The 20,379-nt window shown below is 37.7% G+C and overlaps 1 protein-coding gene across 1 annotated transcript in view; it reads right to left on the reverse strand.

The window, feature by feature from the left end:
- Acer3 (alkaline ceramidase 3) overlaps nucleotides 1–20,379 on the reverse strand; it is a 146,689-nt gene that overhangs the window by 33,497 nt on the left and 92,813 nt on the right. The window contains exons 4-6 of the mRNA XM_074082512.1: nucleotides 18,898–18,950; nucleotides 11,087–11,168; nucleotides 2,560–2,595 (exon numbers count right to left, since the gene is read on the reverse strand). Coding sequence (XP_073938613.1) covers nucleotides 2,560–2,595; nucleotides 11,087–11,168; nucleotides 18,898–18,950 — 171 coding nt within the window. The remainder of the gene's footprint in view (nucleotides 1–2,559; nucleotides 2,596–11,086; nucleotides 11,169–18,897; nucleotides 18,951–20,379) is intronic.

Consider the following 20,379-nt stretch of genomic DNA (forward strand, 5'->3'; position numbering starts at 1 on the left):
ACTGCATTGTTTATTGACTTGTTTATTTTATAGTTTTTATATTATACTTAAAAAATAATACTTCTTTTGAACATTTTTACAGATCAGAAAATTAAAGGTGATACAGTGGCTCACGTCTGTAATCCTAGCTACTCGGGAGACTGAAATGGCGAGAGTCGCTGTTCCAGGCCAGCCTGGGCAAATAGTTCCAGAGACCCCCATTTCAAAATAACCAGAGGAAAAAAATGAACTGGAGGTGTGACTCAAGCAGCAGAGCGCCTAGAGCCTGCTTTGCAAGCATGAAGTTGAGTTCAACTCAAGGATGGAAGGAAGGATGGAAAGAGGAAGGAAGGACGGAATGATGGATGGAAGGAAGGAAGGAAGGAGAGAGACAGGAAGAAATCTATTTCTAATCAAGTGACAAGAAATCAAGATTCTAAATTCTCAAGATATTCCTATAGATTAGATAACATTAATTTCCCCTTATTTTTCAAAATAAACAGGTATCTGTGCCACTCTTACAAGGCCAGACATTTTCTTTATTTAGAGCAATTTTGGAGATTAAACCCAGGGCTTGTGCAACTAACTAGGCAGGTACTTCACCTCTGAACTATATCCCAGGTCCCACTAATTATCTAATCTTAAAATGAAGAGGTTGGGTTCATCAAAAGCCACCATTAAGCACGAAAGTGGGCAGTCACACCTGCAATCCTCGCTACTCAGGAGGCAGAGATCAGGAGGGTTGTGGTTCAAAGCCAGCTGGGGCAAATCATGAGACCCTATCTTGAAAAACATCACAAAAAGTGCTGGGGGAGTGGCTCAAGATGTAGGCCCCAAATTCAAACCCCAGTTCTGCCAAAAAAAAAAAAAAAAAAAAAAAAAGAGTGAAAGTAGACTGGGCATGGTGGTACACACAATCTTAGCAATGAGAGGCTGACACAGGAGGACTGCAAGTTCGAGGAAGAAGGGGCACAAAGTTCCCATACTCTCTCCAGGCACCACTTCAGGAACTTTCACATGTTCTACTGCATGGAAGCTCCTATTCTGATTTTTTTGTCTGTGTGTGCTGGGGATTGAAGCCAGGGCAACATTCCCAACGCTTCCCATCCTGTTTTTTTATATCTAGACCTAGGATATAAACCCCAGTGAACATGGACAATTTTCATTCTGCTTCCCTTTTCCATCAGAAAATATTATTGCTCTATATGGAGAAAGTATTTATTACTGCAAAACACATAGATATCGCAGCATGTGTAGTTACATTAATAGTCTGTTAATTTTATTACGTAAACAGTATCAAATAGGCCTAGAACACAAAATGGAAAATCGATTGTCATAAACTTGTAATAGCCCTGAATTTCTAAATTTTGTTTTGTGGCTGATTTTTCTTTCTTATAAAACGAACAAGAAATTTATAAAAATTGAAGCTTCTTCATATAAACCAACTTCATTTTTTCACTAGGTAAATAACTCTTCCTAAATAAAAGTACTAGAGTACATTTGCTTCCAGTTGGCCTGGAGAAAATCAAGGTCTCTATAATGAGATTATGGAATTTATTTCAACTAAGTGTAGTTAGATAATTGTTGCACAGTTTGAATTTAAAAATTGAGAGAACATTTATTGTTTGCATAAGCACAAGATATTTTAAAACTACAAGGCCTCTGAAACTATTTATCTATGTACATGTGTACCTATCTATCTATCTATTTATTTATAGTAGCTGGTACATTAAAGGAATGGTGACAGGAGTCATATAAATCTAGACTATAGTTCTGGATCTGCCCCTCAATGGCTGTGTCATGAGAAAGGTGAACAAAATACTCAATCTCAGTCTCCCAAGTAGCTAGGCTTACAGGCATAAGCCACTGCACCTGGCTAGTCAGGTTTTTTGTTTGTTTGGTTTGGTGGTTTTTTTTTTTTTTTTTTTTTGTGGTATTGGGGCTTGAACTCAGGGCCTCACACTCAGTAAATAATAGCTCTCTTTACTTAAAGTCTGCAGCTTTCTTTCACTCTGGTTTCATACTGGGAATACACTTCAATCCTTACAACAAAGTTTCCTATATTTGCTTCCTTCAATGTAAATAACTTATGTCAAAAAAATATATTAAAATATATTAAGGGGGATATGTTAGAGGAATCTGCAGTCTGTATTTTCTAGATCATCATATCATGAAAAGACTTTGCATGGATATGTATGTGTGTAATGCTTCCTGGTTCTTTCTGCTTCTGTGAACAATACTGCACCTGGATTACTGAATACCAACAGCCAGCTGGACCTGGGGATTGGCTTTCCCAGGTATATTCCTATTACCAACACCTGGCTTTTGAAGGTACTTGAATTTACAACCTTTGCTTTAAACAGTGAATGCTGAACATCTACCATTTCATTTGCAAAAGTTTACTTGTGGCACTGGGTATTGAACCCAGGGCTTTACAACATTTCAAGCAAGCATTCTATCACTGAGCTACATCCCCAGCCCTCATTCTCAAAAGCTATATCTGTATAACCTAGAGAAGGAAAACACAAAAACAGGCATGCACTTTTAAATAATCAAATGTGTGATAATTTAAAAAATTACCTGATGGAAAATAGGCTCTTTTACTTTAAGGTAAACCTGCAAAATATTAGAAGAAACATATATGAATGAAGTATATTATAGAGAATAAAAACTTATTTCAACTATTCTCCAAATCCCAAATCTCTCCTGCTTCCTCCATCCTACTTGGATCTAACTCCAACCATTTAAGACCAATGGCACAGGAAGCTCTACCCCAGTGCTAGTAGTGCCATGTTAAGCAAAGTATTTTAAAACTGTTGTGGCCTACTCTGGCCTCTTTGCCTCTATATCACTATCAAGGAGGGACAGGACTGCAGTCGTTCATGAGGAGTAAAGAAGTCATGCTGACAATCCCTGTACCAGATCTGTTACTCAGTACAAAAACACTGGACTTGGAGACAGAAGTCAAATTTCAAACTCTGGCACTGAATTGCTATATGTCTTGAACAAAGTCATTTAATCAAAAGATTCATTTTTCCTTATTAGATAAGGGACAATAATAGTGATGAGGAATGATAAGCTAAAATCCATCAAAGTGTCTAAACATAATAGGTGTTCAATAAATGAAGACATTTCTGCTTCTAAACTAGTCCCTCACCTAGATGCATTCCCAGTTACACAAATCCTAGTGTTAAGCTCTATTATCATGTGCCTGATTAAGTTCAATGCCTGTTTAAGATTTAACACGTATTTATTACCCAATAAGAGCACAGTTTTTAAGTAACATGGCACAGAGGAACCTAAATTCAAATCCTAACTCTTTAATTACACACATCACTTACAAGACAAAGTTCTAACATCTTAACATTCAAAGCCTCCCACAGCTACTGCCTTTCTGTTTGGCCACACTGCTGTCTCATCTCCTTTTCATCCTAAGCTCCAAAAAGAACTGTGCTCAAATGTATTAGTTTTTTGTTTGTGTATCTTTAAACATGCTCTCTTTATGATGCTCAGTAATCCTACATGGTGGCACACACTTGCAATCCTAGAAGTGGGGAGGCTGAGGCAGAAGGATTACAAGTAGGAGGATAGCATGGGCTATACAGCAAGATACTGTCACAAGGGGGGGCGGGGGAAAGAAGAAATTCTCTCCCCGTCACTAGCAAATACTCTTAAGACTTAACTCAAAGTACATGACCTTGTTGAAGCTTTTTCTGATTCCTTCTGTGTACAGTAGAAACAACCATTCATCCTCCTCCTACCATCGATGTCCATGCATAAGCTTATGGGCATTGTACTAGTTTGTGTCTCTCCTACAAAACAGTACCATCTTTGATAGCAAGAACTGGGCTTAGATATGTTTATGTTCTCATTTAGAGTGAGCTAATTTTAAATAATTTTGTATTTTGGGTAAAAATTTCTTATTTCCTTTAAGTAGCCATAGGGCTTTGAAAATATGTGTCTATGAGTCATTATTTATTTGTAACTCTAAACTCAGTGAAGGAGAATGTTTTTAATCTCTGAATTCCTTATCTCAAAATACTAATTTCTGAGTTTGGGGTAGAGTGGTAGAGCATGTGCTTAGCATAAGCAAGGCACAGAGTCCTGTCGCAGCACCAACAGAACAAAAGAAATGCAAAAAGCATATCTATTTCTTATTGCTTTTTTAAATTGTTTTATTATTCATATGTGCATACAAGGCTTGGGTCATTTCTCCCCCCTGCCACCACCCCCTCCCTTACCACCCACTCCACCCCTCCCTCTCCCCCACACCCCCTCAATACCCAGCAGAAACTATTTTGCCCTTATCTCTAATTTTGTTGAAGAGAGAGTATAAGCAATAATAGGAAGGAACAAGTTTTTAGCTGGTTGAGATAAGGATAGCTATACAGGGAGTTGACTCACATTAATTTCCTGTGTGTGTGTGTTACCTTCTAGGTTAATTCTTTTTGATCTAACCTTTTCTCTAGTTCTTGGTCCCCTTTTCCTATTGGCCTCAGTTGCTTTTAAGGTATCTGCTTTAGTTTCTCTGCATTAAGGGCAACAAATGCTAGCTAATTTTTTAGGTGTCTTACCTATCCTCACGCCTTCCTTGTGTGCTCTCACTTTTATCATGCGCTCAAAGTCCAATCCCCTTGTTGTGTTTGCCCTTGATCTCATGTCCACATATGAGGGAGAACAACGATTTTTGGTCTTTTGGGCCAGGCTAACCTCACTCAGAATGATGTTCTCCAATTCCATCCATTTACCAGCGAATGATAACATTTCATTCTTCTTCATGGCTGCATAAAATTCCATTGTGTATAGATACCACATTTTCTTAATCCATTCGTCAGTGGTGGGGCATCTTGGCTGTTTCCATAACTTGGCTATTGTGAATAGTGCCACAATAATCATGGGTGTGCAGGTGCCTCTGGAGTAACCTGTGTCACAGTATTTTGGGTATATCCCCAAGAGTGGTATTGCTGGATCAAATGGTAGATCAATGTCTAGCTTTTTAAGGAGCCTCCAAATTTTTTTCCAGAGTGGTTGTACTAGTTTACATTCCCACCAACAGTGTAAGAGGGTTCCTTTTTCCCCGCATCCTTGCTGATGATGGCTATTCTAACAGGGGTGAGGTGGAATCTTAGTGGGGTTTTAATTTGCATTTCCTTTATTGCTAGAGGTGGTGAGCATTTTTTCATGTGTTTTTTGGCCATCTGAATTTCATCTTTTGAGAAAGTTTTGTTGAGTTCACTTGCCCATTTCTTTATTGGTTCATTAGTTTTGGGAGAATTTACTTTTTTAAGTTCCCTATATATTCTGGTTATCAGTCCTTCGTCTGATGCGTAGCTGGCAAATTATTTTCTCCCACTCTGTGGGTGTTCTCTTCAGTTTAGAGACCATTTTTTTGATGAACAGAAGCTTTTCAGTTTTATGAGGTCCCATTTATCTATGCTATCTCTTAGTTGCTGTGCTGCTGGAGTTTCGTTGAGAAAGTTCTTACCTATACCTACTAACTCCAGAGTATTTCCTACTCTTTCCTGTATCAACTTTAGAGTTTGTGGTCTGATATTAAGATCCTTGATCCATTTTGAGTTAATCTTGGTATAGGGTGATATACATGGATCTAGTTTCAGTTTTTTGCAGACTGCTAATCAGTTTTCCCAGCAGTTTTTGTTGAAGAGGCTGTCTTTTCTCCATCGTGTATTTTTAACGCCTGTGTCAAAGACAAGTTGGTTATACTTGTGTGGCTTCATATCTGGGTCCTCTATTCTGTTCCACTGGTCTTCATGTCTGTTTTTGTGCCAGTACCATGCTGTTTTAATTGTCATTGCTTTGTAATATAGTTTGAAGTCGGGTATTGTGATACCTCCATCATTGTTCTTTTGACTGAGTATTGCCTTGGCTATTCGTGGCCTCTTGTGTTTCCATATAAATTTAATGGTAGATTTTTCAATGTCTTTAATGAATGTCATTGGAATTTTGATGGGAATTGCATTAAACATGTAGATTACTTTTGGGAGTATAGACATTTTTACTATGTTGATTCTACCAATCCATGAGCATGGGAGATCTCTCCATTTTCTATAGTCTTCCTCAATCTCTTTCTTCAGAAGTGTATAGTTTTCCTTGTAGAGGTCTTTCACATCTTTTGTTAGGTTTACACCTAGGTATTTGATTTTTTTTGAGGCTATTGTAAATGGAATTGTTTTCATATATTCTTTTTCAGTTTGTTCATTATTAGTGTATAGAAATGCTAATGATTTTTCTATGTTGATTTTATATCCTGCTACCTTGCTGTAACTATTGATGGTGTCTAGAAGCTTCTGAGTAGAGTTTTTTGGGTCTTTAAGGTATAGGATCATGTCATCTGCAAATAGGGATATTTTGACAGTTTCTTTACCTATTTGTATTCCTTTTATTCCTTCTTCTTGCCTAATTGCTCTGGCTAGGAATTCCAGTACTGTGTTGAATAGGAGTGGAGATAGTGGGCATCCTTGTCTGGTTCCTGATTTTAGAGGGAATGGTTTCAGTTTTTCTCCATTAAGTATAATGCTGGCTGTAGGTTTGTCATATATAGCTTTTATAATGTTGAGGTACTTTCCTTCTATTCCTAGTTTTCTTAGAGTTTTTATCATGAAACTGTGTTGGATCTTGTCAAAGGCTTTTTCTGCATCTATTGAGATGATCAAGTGGTTTTTGTCTTTGCTTCTGTAAATGTGGTTTATTACATTTATTGATTTTCGTATGTTGAACCACCCCTGCATTCCTGGGATGAAGCCTACTTGGTCGTGGTGAATAATCTTTTTGATGTGTTGTTGAATTTGGTTTGCCATTATTTTGTTGAGGATTTCTGCGTCAATGTTCATTAAGGAGATTGGCCTTTAGTTCTCCTCCTTGGCGGTGTCTTTGCCTGGTTTTGGGATAAGTGTAATACTGGCTTCATAAAAGGTGTTTGGCAGTTTTCCTTCCCTTTCTATTTCATGGAACAGTTTAAGGAGGGTTGGTATCAGTTTTTCTTTAAAGGTCTGATAGAATTCAGCAGAGAATCCATCAGGTCCTGGACTTTTCTTTTTGGGGAGACTCTTGATTGCTGCTTCAATTTCATTTTGTGTTACAGATCTATTCAGGTGATTAATTTCCTCTTGGTTCAGTTTTGGATGATCATATATATCTAGAAATCTGTCCATTTCATTAAGATTTTCAAATTTATTTGAATATAAGTTCTCGAAGTAGTCTCTGATGATTTCCTGGACTTCCATGGTGTTTGTTGTTATCTCCCTTTTGCATTCCTGATTCTACTAATTTGGGTTTTTTCTCTCCTCATTTTAGTCAGGTTTGCCAGGGATCTATTGATCTTGTTTATTTTTTCAAAGAACCAACTTTTTGTTTCATTAATTCTTTGTATGGTTTTTTTGGTTTCTATTTTGTTGATTTCAGCTCTTATTTTTATTATTTCTCTCCTTCTATTTGTTTTGGGATTTGCTTGTTCTTGTTTTTCTAGGCGTTTGAGATGTATCATTAGGTCATTGATTTGGGATCTTTCAGTCTTTTTAATGTATGCACTCATGGCTATAAACTTTCCTCTCAGGACTGCCTTTGCTGTGTCCCATAGGTTCTGGTAGGTTGTGTTTTCATTTTCATTGACTTCCAGGAACTTTTTAATTTCCTCTTTTATTTCATCGATGATCCATTGTTCATTAAGTAATGAGTTATTTAGTTTCCAGCTGTTTGCATGTTTTTTGTTTTTACTTTTGTTGTTGAGTTCTACTTTTACTGCATTGTGATCAGATAGTATGCACGGTATAATTTCTATTTTCTTATATTTGCTGAGGCTTGCTTTGTGCCCTAGGATATGATCTATTTTGGAGAAGGTTCCATGGGATGCTGAGAAGAATGTATATTGTGTAGAAGTTGGATGAAATGTTCTGTAGACATCAAGTAAGTCCATTTGATCTACTGTATATTTTAGATCTTGGATTTCTTTATTGATTTTTTTGTTTGGATGACCTATCTATTGATGATAATGGGGTATTAAAGTCTCCCACATCCACTGTGTTGGCGTTAATATATGCTTTTAGGTCTTTCAGGGTATGTTTAATGAAATTGGGTGCATTGACATTGGGTGCATACAGGTTAATGATTTTTATTTCCTTTTGGTCTATTTCCCCTTTTATTAGTATGGAATGTCCTTCTTTATCTTATTTGATCAATGTAGGTTTGAAGTCTACTTTGTCAGAGATAAGTATTGCTACTCCTGCCTATTTTCAGGGGCCATGGGCTTGGTAAATCTTCTTCCAGCCTTTCATCTTAAGCCTATGCTTATTTCTGTCGGTGAGATGGGTCTCCTGTATTTTTGCTTTTTTTTTAAGATGGGCTCTCAGCTGGGCCTCAAACTCCCAATCCTCTTGAGTACTGGAATTAGAGACATGTGCTACAAACCCTGTCTGCTTAAGGGCATTCTCTCTCTCTCTTTTTTTCCTTTTTTTTGGGGGGCAGGAGGCAACTGAGGTTTGAACTAAGTGTTTTGTGATTGCATAAGCCATACCTCCATTCCAAGGGCATTTCTCTTAAAGATACTTTTTAAGGCAAAGAATTATGGGGTCTTTATGACTACTATTAAACATACTTTACAGATAAGGAAAGCTAAAGCTGAGAGAGACTACATAATTTGCCCAAGGTCCCACAGTTACTAAGTAACAGTGTTAGATCAAAACTCAGACATGACTGATTCTGAGGCTTATTTCTAACTACATCATCTCTTAACTTACCAAAGAGCCCAGTCTTGACTCTGCCACCAATTTTCTATATAAGCTTGATTGGCCAGGCAAGTCACTGATACTCTCTAGATTTATTCTCTTCTTTAGTAACAAGACATCTTTTCATTTCTGAAGTTTTAGGATTCTTTCTTTATTGACCAGTATGTAGTTGAGACAAAGGAATATAAAAACTCAAGAAAATAGTGTATCTATGTTCTTTTGGCCTACTATTTAACATCTCAACTAGTTGGAATCTATTTTCTGCCCTCACTAACTTACTGTTCATTACTATTACCTAGCTGTCTAATTGCAATTTTGTGTTAACCAGCTCTCAATCTTCATTTTTCTCATCTACTCAGAGGCAACTAACACTGTTACTTACTTTTTGCTTCAGGTATTTTTGTACTCTGATATATCAGGTTCTCTTTGCATTCCTATATCTCTGATTACTTATTCTTAATCATCTTTGCTTGTTCCATTTCTTGTATCTGGTCCTCAATGTCTACATTCTATAGGGTTGTGTCTTTTTTTTGGTGGTACCGGGACTTGAACTCAGGGCCTACACCTTGAGCCACTCCACCAGCCCTTTTTTGTGATGGTTTTTTTTCCAGATAGGGTTGCCTGGGCTGGCTTTGAACCATGATCCTCCTGATTTCTGCCACCTGAATGGATTACAGGCATGAACCACAAGCACCTAGCTAGATTGTGTCTTTTGGTCACCTTAATGGTCTATGCTATTTCTGTGCTAGTTCATCTATGCCCCCATTTCTAGTACAACCTATACCCTGTCAAATCCCTTATCTGCATCTTTAGTCTAGCTTGTCTAGTGTCATTAATGTTGGGAGCTTCAAACTCAACACATTCTAAGTTGAATATATCTAGCCCTGTATCACAGTGTGAACCTATTCATTACCTTTCCTGCAAAAGCTGCTCATCCTCAAAGTTTCCTATCATAGCTGAGGACATCCTGTGTATGCTGACAGCTGAAAACTAAGGACCACTCCTTTTTCATTCTACTCAGTGGACCACAGTCCCACAGATTGTTACTTATGTTATCCTTTCACCCCCACAGCGCTTTTACTTTAGTCTAAGTCTCCTATCTTACAAAAGAATATGCAAAGTCCCTTTAGTCCATCCTCCATGACCAGAGTAATCTTTCTAAAACATATCTGATTATGTTTTCCCTCGATTTTAAACCAGTTAGTGGATCTACTCTACCTTGAGAATAAAAATTCAGACTCTTAAGCACAGCACACAAGGGTTTTTAATAATCTGACATTTGTGCAATTCACTAGGTTGATTTACTGCTCCCCACTTATCACATGTTCCACCCATATAAAATCTTCCCCAATCCACTAGGGGTGATGATTTAATAAGACAAAGTACTCAGTATAATTGCTGGCACACAGTAAGTAACTAAAGACAGTGATTCACTAACATGTTCTAAGGTTTTATGCCCATGGACACACAAAAAGAGTCTTGTCCAGGGACCTGGCAAACTTCTAATCATCAGATAAATCGAACTCAAGTGCCTTCCTAGAAGCTTTCCGTGTCCCACTCAACTGGTATTCTTTTCTTTTTTGAGACCGGTCTTACTATGTAGCCCAGACTGGCCTTGAACTCCACATTCTGTCTAACCTCCCAAATGCCGAGCTCATAGGCATATGCCACCATGCCCAGCTCAAGTAGTATTTTTTAAAAAATAATTTTAAACTGATACATAAGGATATAAAAATTATACATATCTATGGGGGTGCCATTGTTCACATACATGGTCTTCTTAATTGACCCTCTTTATCTCACCACCATATAATTACTTTACATGTTCTTATTCACCATTGTATTTTTGGTATCTGTGTGTAGGTTGTGAGTGTGTGCTTGTCCAAATTTGCATTTTCCTCACTTGAGGAAAAAAGAGCACTAGGGTAGAATCAGAAGGGACTGGTTAGCTCATCTTATTAGGAAAAGGTTAATCATTAAAATAGTCACACTAAACCCAATAGAGCAGAGCCATTCTCTTGTTTTTAACAAATAGGAAGCAGACAATATATCCATGAGAAGAGTTAATTTTTTTCCACTGCTACTAAATATGTGCTTTTCAACAGTTCTTCCTTAAAAAAAAACATTAAAAAGTTACTTAAGTAAAAAAGAAGGAAGAATGAATGAAAAAAAAGTTACTTAAGTTACAGAGAAAAGTAATGCTTGAAAAGGAAACAAAAGAGCAGTATCTGAAAATGAGACATTCCAGTTGTGTGTAGAAATACTCAGTTTGAACAACTTGAAGCAAACACTGGAAGCAAAACCTGCCAAACTTCATAAATGGCAAATTCACATGCTTAATCTGTTAGAGACAAAATATGACTTACTGTGGTTACTATTAAACTGAATAGAACTAAGGCAAAAAGCAGATGGTAGTTTACCGAACTCTTCATCTTGAAACATTCAAACCTTTAAAAAAAAAAAAAAGAGAAAGAAATATTCTTTAGAACATAAAACTAGAAACACAGTAGAATGCTGCTTTACCACTAGCCATGTGCCTTTGTGATCTAGTGACACTCATCGTTTCTTTCCATCCACATTCTTATTTTAGAAAGCAGCATTGCCTACACCTACAGAAGCTAAAGCGACCAGGCATAGACACCTGACTGAAGTTGGAACAGGAGGCTCTCTCCTGAGTCTGGAGCTGGGGAATAAGGGGCTAAATTGACGAGAGTATGAAGTCAGATGGACTCCGCTATCTGGAGGCAGACAAAGTGAATAAACAAGTAAACCAAAGAGCAGAGGAGTAATCTGCAGGGAATGACAAAGTAGATACAAAAGCTTGAAGCCAGGAGAAGGAGAAATGGAGAAAAGAGGTTAGGAGGAAGACACTGCCTTTCTAGTTCTAGTGAGTTTGAGGCTGGCTAGGTTAGGGATAGTCCGGGACTGCTCCCCCTCTTCACACAAGGGCTCCTCCTCCAGCCCACAGGTGAGAGGAGCCAGGTGATGATCTAATGTGTCCCCACTTCCAAGTTCAAGGTGGTATAAAAATGACCAAGAGAGCCCACCTGTCTCCCCCTTCTTCTTCTTCCCTTTTCCCACCTGGCAGAACAGGTGACTCCCCTTTCCTCAATAAAGCTATTCTACCTCACCCCATCCACATGCTCTACTTGGATTCTTCCATCTGGAACACAAAAACCAGGATCTTCTGATCACAGACTGCACCCCTGCCATTAACATTTGTAGCGATTCTAGACAGAAGAAACTGACCAGTAAGATCCCAATATACTATCTCTGCTAATCTTTATTTTAGCCATCTTCCTCTGTCCTCTGATACCACGCCTCACCAACTGATGCTTCAGAACCAAACACCACTTATGACATGGGTGGTATGGGACCCTCCTGCTGGGGCATTCACCGGATGCTCTGGACTCCTTTGGAGTCCCAACGCAGACGGACTGCACCCTGCCAGATTCTAAGCTTGTTTAAGGTCATTTCCAAACTTAGATTTGTAAATGGCTGGGTTCTAAAGGGTTTAGGTTCTTGACTTTCTAGGTAGTAACAAAGCTTAAAGATTTCCTGCCATTTGCCCTAGTAATCCTAAATTTAAATAAGCCTTTAAAACTAAAAGATAGGATACTATATCCTGATAGGAAAAAGTTCTGCAGCTTATGATTATTTGGTCTTTTCATTAGCATGCCTAACTCATGGACACCTGTCTCTCAGGGGGAGATGTCTTTTACTCCTATAAGATTGCTATTCTGAACGTATATGTTGCATATAACTTATCTTTGTGTTTTATTTGAGAGACTCTTTGGAGAGACCATGTGGTCACTGGAAATGCTGCCACCATGATGGAGCCACCATGCATCAAGGTCCGTCTTGCCATCCTCTAGGAATATTGTAACTAACTTATCATTAAAATTCCCTAGATTAATATAGTTTCTATACATGTTGTTTTACAGTATTGGTTTGTAAACATTGGACGAAGATTAGAGCATTTATGTTAAAGATCTGTTATAAATTACTTACGAATCTAGTTAATTTTCTAAAGATAATGACAAAGAAATGGTTTAAGAGTACACTCTAATGTAATTGTTTTATGTGTCATTGTGTATGTTTTCTGTACATGTTTTTATCTCCTACCAATTGTGGCCACTTAATTTTTACTTTTTAGCTCATTATGTGCACTTATATTCATTGGATGCCTAGGTCATAACATCTATGTGTCTCTGTGTGTGTTTAGATGTCTTTAGGATGGTTCTTAAGCTACTTTTATAAAGTTAATATGCACAACTGTCTCAAAGATTATCTAAAGTTCTAATCCCAATCAGGCGTAATTATTCTCTGCATTAGGACTAAAGAAAAATTTTAATCAATAATCTCAATCTGTTTTATTCTACCATGAGTGTAATTACATTTAACTCTTTTATAATTAGGTTTATTGACCCATGTGTTCTCACAGAATGCTACTATTAAAAGATGGTTTAATTTTCTTCCTAAGTCTTTTTAAGTTATAAGGTTACTAAATGCTTTATTTAAAACAGTGGTATCTAAATTTGGGTTTTTACAAACGTTACTTCAATATACAAATTAAGATATTAAAGCTTGTGAGTTTATAATTTAAAGTTTGCCTCCTAAAAGTTTTCTAAGGTCAAAATTTAAGGTACCAATGTGTATTTAAAAAATGAGTTTCTGTTTTATCAAAGTAACTATCAAGATCTTTTGGTGTTGTAACAAAAGGTCACCCTCCTGGTAACAGGTCAAAGGGACCTGAGATCAGGCTTCCTAGAGATAACCAGGACGCTCCAAGGATCTAGAAGTTCTTGTTTTTTCTCTCCCCTAAAGGATAAATTTCCTCCTTCCCATTTCCCTCTCTCTCCCAACTGGATGACATGGGGTTAGCCAACTCAGGTCTAATGGATTCCCCACTTGGCTGTATCCTTAAGTGTTAGGAGATGCTTTGCTCCTGCTAACCTAAAATAAAATGACTAGCTCTCTCCATAGCCCATTTAAGATTATTTACTATTCTTTACATCCTGCTTAAATTAATATCTTACCAGACACAAAAATCTAAGGTATTTTTCTGGTAACACTAAAAAAACTATATTTAAACTAGGTAAAAATGCTTTTAAATGGTTCTAATACTCCTAATGCCTTATGTATATATCTATATGTCATAGGTCATTTATAGAGTTAAAAGTGTATACATGAGCTGGGCACTGGTGACTCATGCCTGTAATCCTAGCTACTCGGAGATCAGGAGGATTGCGGTTCGAAGCCAGCCCAGGCAAACAGTTCATGAGACCCTGTCTCAAAATTACCCAACATAAAAAAGGGCTGGTGGAGTGGCTCAAGGTGAAGGCACTGAGTTCAAGCCCCACTACTGCCAAAAAAGAAAAAAAAAAGTGTATACATGTAAACAGTTATAGCTCTTTTATCTAAGGTACCTTTCAATAAGGCCATTAACATTTCTGCTCTTTATGACAAATACTAAAACTTTTGTCATTTAGGCCTGACCTCTGTTTGTCATTACACTGGTTTATCTGACATCTGTTCATTGGATAAATATTGGCTTATCGGACGTTGGCTAGATGCAATTGAGCATCAAAACGGGCTATTTAAAATTACTGACACTACCTTCTCTTAACCATTGGATTTTAGGGTTTTTAATTGTCAGTGCTGACAACCAGTAACTTATTACTCTAACCAAAATTCAAGGTTTAAACTGTGATGTTGCTACTGGCTACTTTATATGTTATATGTCTTTGTCTTCTTCAAGTATGTAAGCCTTCTAAAATAGTTATAAAACAAAAACTGTACCAAGTTGGTGTCTTAGGTTTTATAAGTTTGTACGTATGTTCCCAAATGTAGTAAGAGAGGTTTAGTAGTACTATACTATTACATCATTGCTAAACTATTAACCATGGTTATTTAAATTTAGTCATTACACTTCTAATCCCAGTAGGCCTTGTAAAGCTTTATAACTGTTGTCTGCTGACACTTTACAACAATTTAAAGGTGTTGGTACAGCCCACATAGGACAGACAATAGATTTAATCAAGCCCAGCCCAGTCTAAGAGCCGTTTTTTTTTTTTTTTTTTTTTAAATAAATCTCTTTGTTGCTTAATTTGGCCAAAAAAGGTCACAGGGCACTTATTTCTAATCTGTTTGTCTCCCCCTCCTCCGTGGGACAAAATCTGACTTTCTGGGAAAAGCCATTCTGGCACCGATGGACAAAACTGCCAAACTGGCAAAATCTTCAGAGATGACTGTACAACAGTTTAAGAGGACATGACCTCTGAGTGGTCAGCATCCCCCATGTTCTCAGAGGAACAGTGGCATTCATCCATCTGAGACAGTTTAAAAGGACTGTACAAGTGAGGGGACTTCTCCAGATCAAGATGGGAGTCAATTACGCCAGACCTCTAAAAGTAACCAAAGACGAGAGGTTTTTTTAAAGGGGCTCTTATACATGTGCTCTAATATTTAAGCCTTCGAGGCTTTTCGGAAAAGGCAAACTCACGTCTTCAGCCAAGGCCTTCTGTTTAAACAAAGGTATTATAACTTTCAATGGTAGCTAACCTCCGCCTAGGGACACTTGAGTCTTCTTTCTGTACAGAACTGACTCATTAATGTTTACTCTCTAATTGGACTGATACCTGTCCCCTGGTACACCTGGCCCCTAATGCAGTCAGCCCTCAACTGCCCACTATAGTGACAGTCCAAAACAGAGAACCATCTAAGAGTTAAAAATAGCTACAGGTATAAACACCTATAGGCAAAGTAACCATAAGATTCTGTCACTTTTCAAAATTACTTTGTCCTTCCTGCCACACCTAGTAGGGCCCCTTCTGATGCCCCTATCATTGTCAAATGTTCAGGTCATGCCTTCTAAACCAGATTTATCTCTTCCAGGATAAAAGCTTTTAAAACCCAAACCGTGACATGACAGGGCTGTCAACTTCTGTAAGTTGATGAGATGCCCATGAGCAATTTTAATCATGCTGGACAAAGATTCAGACAACAAATGACACTGTTCAAGTCCCCAGGGACAGCAATAGGAAAGGGGCAATATTCCTAATAGATAGGGTCTATAGCCCCTTGTCACCTCAAAGCAGTTACCGAAGATGGACAACCTCCTTTCAGTAATCCCAAAAAGGAATTTTTAGAATATTTTCCCTCAGCAGGAGTTTGAGGGATAGTCTGGGACTGTTCTCCCTCTTGGCTCAAGGGCTCCTCATCCTAGCCCACAGGTGAGAGGAGCCAGGTGATGATGTAATGTTGCCCCACCTCCAAGTTCAAGGTGGTATAAAAATGACCTACCTAGAGGCCCTGGCCCTTCTTTCCCTTTCCTCACCTGACAGAATAGATGACTCTCCTTTCCTCAATAAAGCTATTCTACCTCACCCCATCCACGTACTCTGCTTGGATTTTTCCATCTGGAATGCAAGGACCAAGATCTTCTGATCACAGACTGCACCAGTCCTGTTAACAAGTTGAGGCTGTATTTCCTGATACTGGGTTCTGTATAATTTCCTGATGTCATTACAAAAAATAAATTTCTCTTAATTCAAGTTCATTTAAGTTTGTATGTCTTGCAACTAATGATCCTTAACTGAAAAAAACTATTTTAAAAATCACTCTATTTTAATTGTCTCTTTCTCTGTCTCTTCAACTAGACTGTAAATTCCTTGTGTGGCAGGATATATATGTAATCACTAGGCACAGGTGATAGGAGATAGTAAATAAGGAAATACAAACAAGCCATCATAAGCACCCCTTTGAGAACTATGTTTTGGTACAGGCAGCAGGAGCATTCTTACAGTTTACAAACTGGTTGTGGAAATTGGACCCAAGTCTTATTTCTTTATCTATAAATAAAGGTGGTTGGAATTGGTGATTTCTAAGTTCCCTTTTACCTTTAAATTCTGTGACTTTATGATTTTAAATACAATGAAAATATTATTAGGTGAGGTATTTGTTTTTACCTTTAAATTGTATGGCTTTATGGCCTCAAAGGTGATAGAAAAGTTAGGTGGTATTGAGACAGGACAAGGAAAGTGAAGCATGGAAAACAGGAGCAATGAATAGTCATTAAAAGCACACAGGCAGTACTTTTGTTGCTTTTAAGTTTCATACTCCCTCCCTGAGCTGCAACATGAAGTTTAAACACACACACACACACACACACACACACACAAATCAGCTTTCTCCCTCCGACCTTGCCCACTTGCCAAAATGATTACTAAGCCCTGAGAACTGAGAGGAATACCTTAAAAAAGACATATCCTGGGGGGAAAACATTTGGGAAAATAACTGCTTTGACCACAAAAGTGTTGGCAAAAGATAGATATTTATCAAGGACCAGCACCTGTTTTGAAAGCCGAGCACTGATAAAACCCAATCTTTGTTTAAAGGGATGCTCAAGGTGAAAAGAGAGAGGACGTCTCCCTCTGGGACTTCCTTGGCCTACCCTGGTGCCATGACAGTACATTTGTGAATTACAGCTACCTTTTTTATTCTGTCTATAGTTTAGAAATTTCTTTTCTCTTTTTCTTTCTTGATAGTACTGGGTTTAAATTCGGGGCCTCATGCTTGCTAGGCAGGTGCTCTCCCATGTGAGCTACTCTGTCGGCCTGTTTTTGTGTTGGCTATTTTCAAGATAAGATCTCTCGAACTATTTTCCCAGGCTGATTTCAAACTGCTATCCTACTGCTCTCTGCCTCCTGAGTAGCTACTAAATAAATAACAAATAAATAAATGCATGAGTCCCTCCCAACAGCTAGTAATTTGTTCCCCTCCAAACACAAATTCAAATTTTTTACATATTTCTTTAACATTTAGAGAGGCTGAATCCTGCAGGGTCACAGGCCAGGGGACTCTCCTTTAATGTTTCCAGAAATATAGCTGGAGCTCAAACACCTTAATTTAGTAAAACAAAGGACCTGCAGCTAACCTTACTTGCCCTCCTTGGAAAACACATTTAGCAACCACCTGTTATTGATCATACACTACAGGAAGGGTCCCACTTCTACACTTCCATCACATCCCCAGGCAACCTATCAAAGGGCTTTTTGTGGTGTACTAGGATTTGAACTCAGAGCCTCACACTTGCTAGGCAGGTGCTCTACCACTTGAGCCACTCCACCAAACCTTTTTGTGTGTTGGGTATTTTTAAGAGAGGGTCTCGAGAACTATTTGTCATGACTGGCTTCAAACCAAAATCCTCCTGAGTAGTTAGGCTTATAGGCATGAGCCACTAGTGCCCAGTTTCCAACCCCTTCATGAGAGAGATTCTGACCATTATAATTTTCTCCATTATGGTATATTTCCAGTGATATTTTAGTGTTCTTTAGAGATTGTTTACCAGGATAATGGCCTGGTTGGCATACTTCTTCATCACTTAGACAAGTTACTAAATCTATTCCTCACTTTCTTATTTACAAAACTAGGGCAATACGCTTTTTACCTTGCACAATGGTTGAGAATTAGAGATGGTGTAGCATGCTGCTTAACACAGTACAAAGTAGAGAAATATTAACACTTAACATTCTTGTCTTAAGCACTTTTATTTTTCAAAATTTGACCTTCAAAACTGAAATGAAAATTAACTTGATAGTGAAATAAGCAGAGTGTGATCCAGGAAGGGAACTTTGGATTGGTAATGGCTTGTAAGTGGTTTTGTTTATTCTCTTTCCTATTTGTGAAGAGCCAATCAAAATGAACATATTCTTGACATTTATTATAGTTCAGAATGAGAATTTAAAGGAAACAAACATTTATTTAATAAATAACTTCAAAGCAGAGATTAAAATGATATAATCACTCTACAGCTAAAAGTGCACTTAATTTTTCAGATGATCTTCTGTTAAAAAACTGTTTATACTGTAATATAGAGAAACTACCCCAAAACTTTTATGGTATAGTAACATATTCTTCACTCAAGGAAAGGCAAATTGCACATTGTAAGTCAAATTAAGATTCTATCTAAACTGGCTTCAAGGTTTGGAGATCACAAATTTTAATCTGCAACCTTAACTTCCCAGGAACTACACTCTTCATCAATGCTATGAAATTTATAATGTACATTATTACACATCTTAGTGATATAAATGTATTAGTTATATTAATTCACTATGAGGCAAACATGACTTAAACTACATCAAATAAATGAATTTTATGTTTAAATACTTACATGCAGTATACAAACACACAGCAGCTGTAAATCATTGGGAGCTCATCTAACAGCTATATGAAACAAAGACAGAAAATAGGTTGAATGTGATAGAGCTCCAGTTATATAACTCAAAATAAAACACCACAACAATTAAGACTCATCTCTTGCCAAGAACCAGGGGCTCACGCCTGTAATCCTAGCTACTCAGAAGGCAGAGATCAAGAGAATTTCAGTTCGAAGTCAACCCTGAGCAAATAGCTTGTGAGACCCTATCTCCTTAAAAAAAAAAAAATCACAAAAAAGGATGGTGGAGTGGTTCAATGTGTAGGCCCTCTGTTCAGACCCCAGTACCCACCCCCTCAAAAAACCGACTCATCTCTTGGACTAGGGGTATGGCTCAGTGGTAGAGTACATGTTTAGCAGGTTCAATTTCCAGCTCAAAAAAACAAAAACAAAGATTTTCATTTACTATTTAATTTCTTTTCCTTTTTCTTTTTTTGTTTTGGTGGCTATATAAGGGTGTGAACTCAGGGCCTCATACTTGCTAGGCAGGCACTCTACCACTTAAGCCATGTCTCTAACCCTTTTCTACTTTACTTTTTTGGATAGTGTCTTATATTTTTGCCCATGGCAAAAACAGGCCAATTGCATAGCTGGGATTACAGATGTTCCCCACCACAACTGGCTTGTTTGTTGAGATGGTGTTTTGAAAACTCTTTGACTGGGCTGGCCTCGAATCATGATTTTTCCATTTTCTGCCTCCCAAGTAGCTGGGATTACAGGTGTGCACCACCACCCCAGCCTACTAATTCATATATATATATAAAATCATCTAATTTACTGAGTTTGTACAGTTGGTTTTTGAACGAACAAGGTTATCTTTGTTCTAATGCACACAACAAAGTAGAATACCCAACACGCCATTTCCAGAGGGCAGATTTATAATCATGCTTCTCATATAATTTAGTACAAGCTTTGTTATACTTCCAGCAAAGAATGTCATTACATAATTAAAAAGAGATATTAATGGCCAGGAAAATAATTTCATTAATCCAAGTGACTTATGTCTCTAAAAATAATGTATATTTTTATCAGCATAATAATAATAGTAACTATGGCCATTATGTATTATTGAACTGCATGGTGACACTAAAGCAAGGCGTTAGAGATTTGTTATTTTCTAATCCTCACACTCATTCTATAGTTTATAACTAGATACAACATTAATTCTTTAATAATATGTCTGCTACGTGTCAAGCACTGTTAGGAGCTGAGGATACAATAATAACAAGACACAGTCATTGCCCCCAAGGAACTCACAGTCTAAAACGTTAAGAGGAATGGAAAACATGAGATTAAATACAGAGCCCTGACGTCAAGGAAAGGGGCACAGGGAAACTGAGAAAGTGATAACAAGAAGAGCAACATGTTGGTGGAGAGCATTCTAGAAAGCAGGGAGAGAGCACATGCTCTCTGATGCATCCCATAAGTTATTTGAAT

The sequence above is a fragment of the Castor canadensis genome, chromosome 1 (assembly GCF_047511655.1).
Source record: "Castor canadensis chromosome 1, mCasCan1.hap1v2, whole genome shotgun sequence".
Lineage (NCBI taxonomy): Eukaryota > Metazoa > Chordata > Mammalia > Rodentia > Castoridae > Castor > Castor canadensis.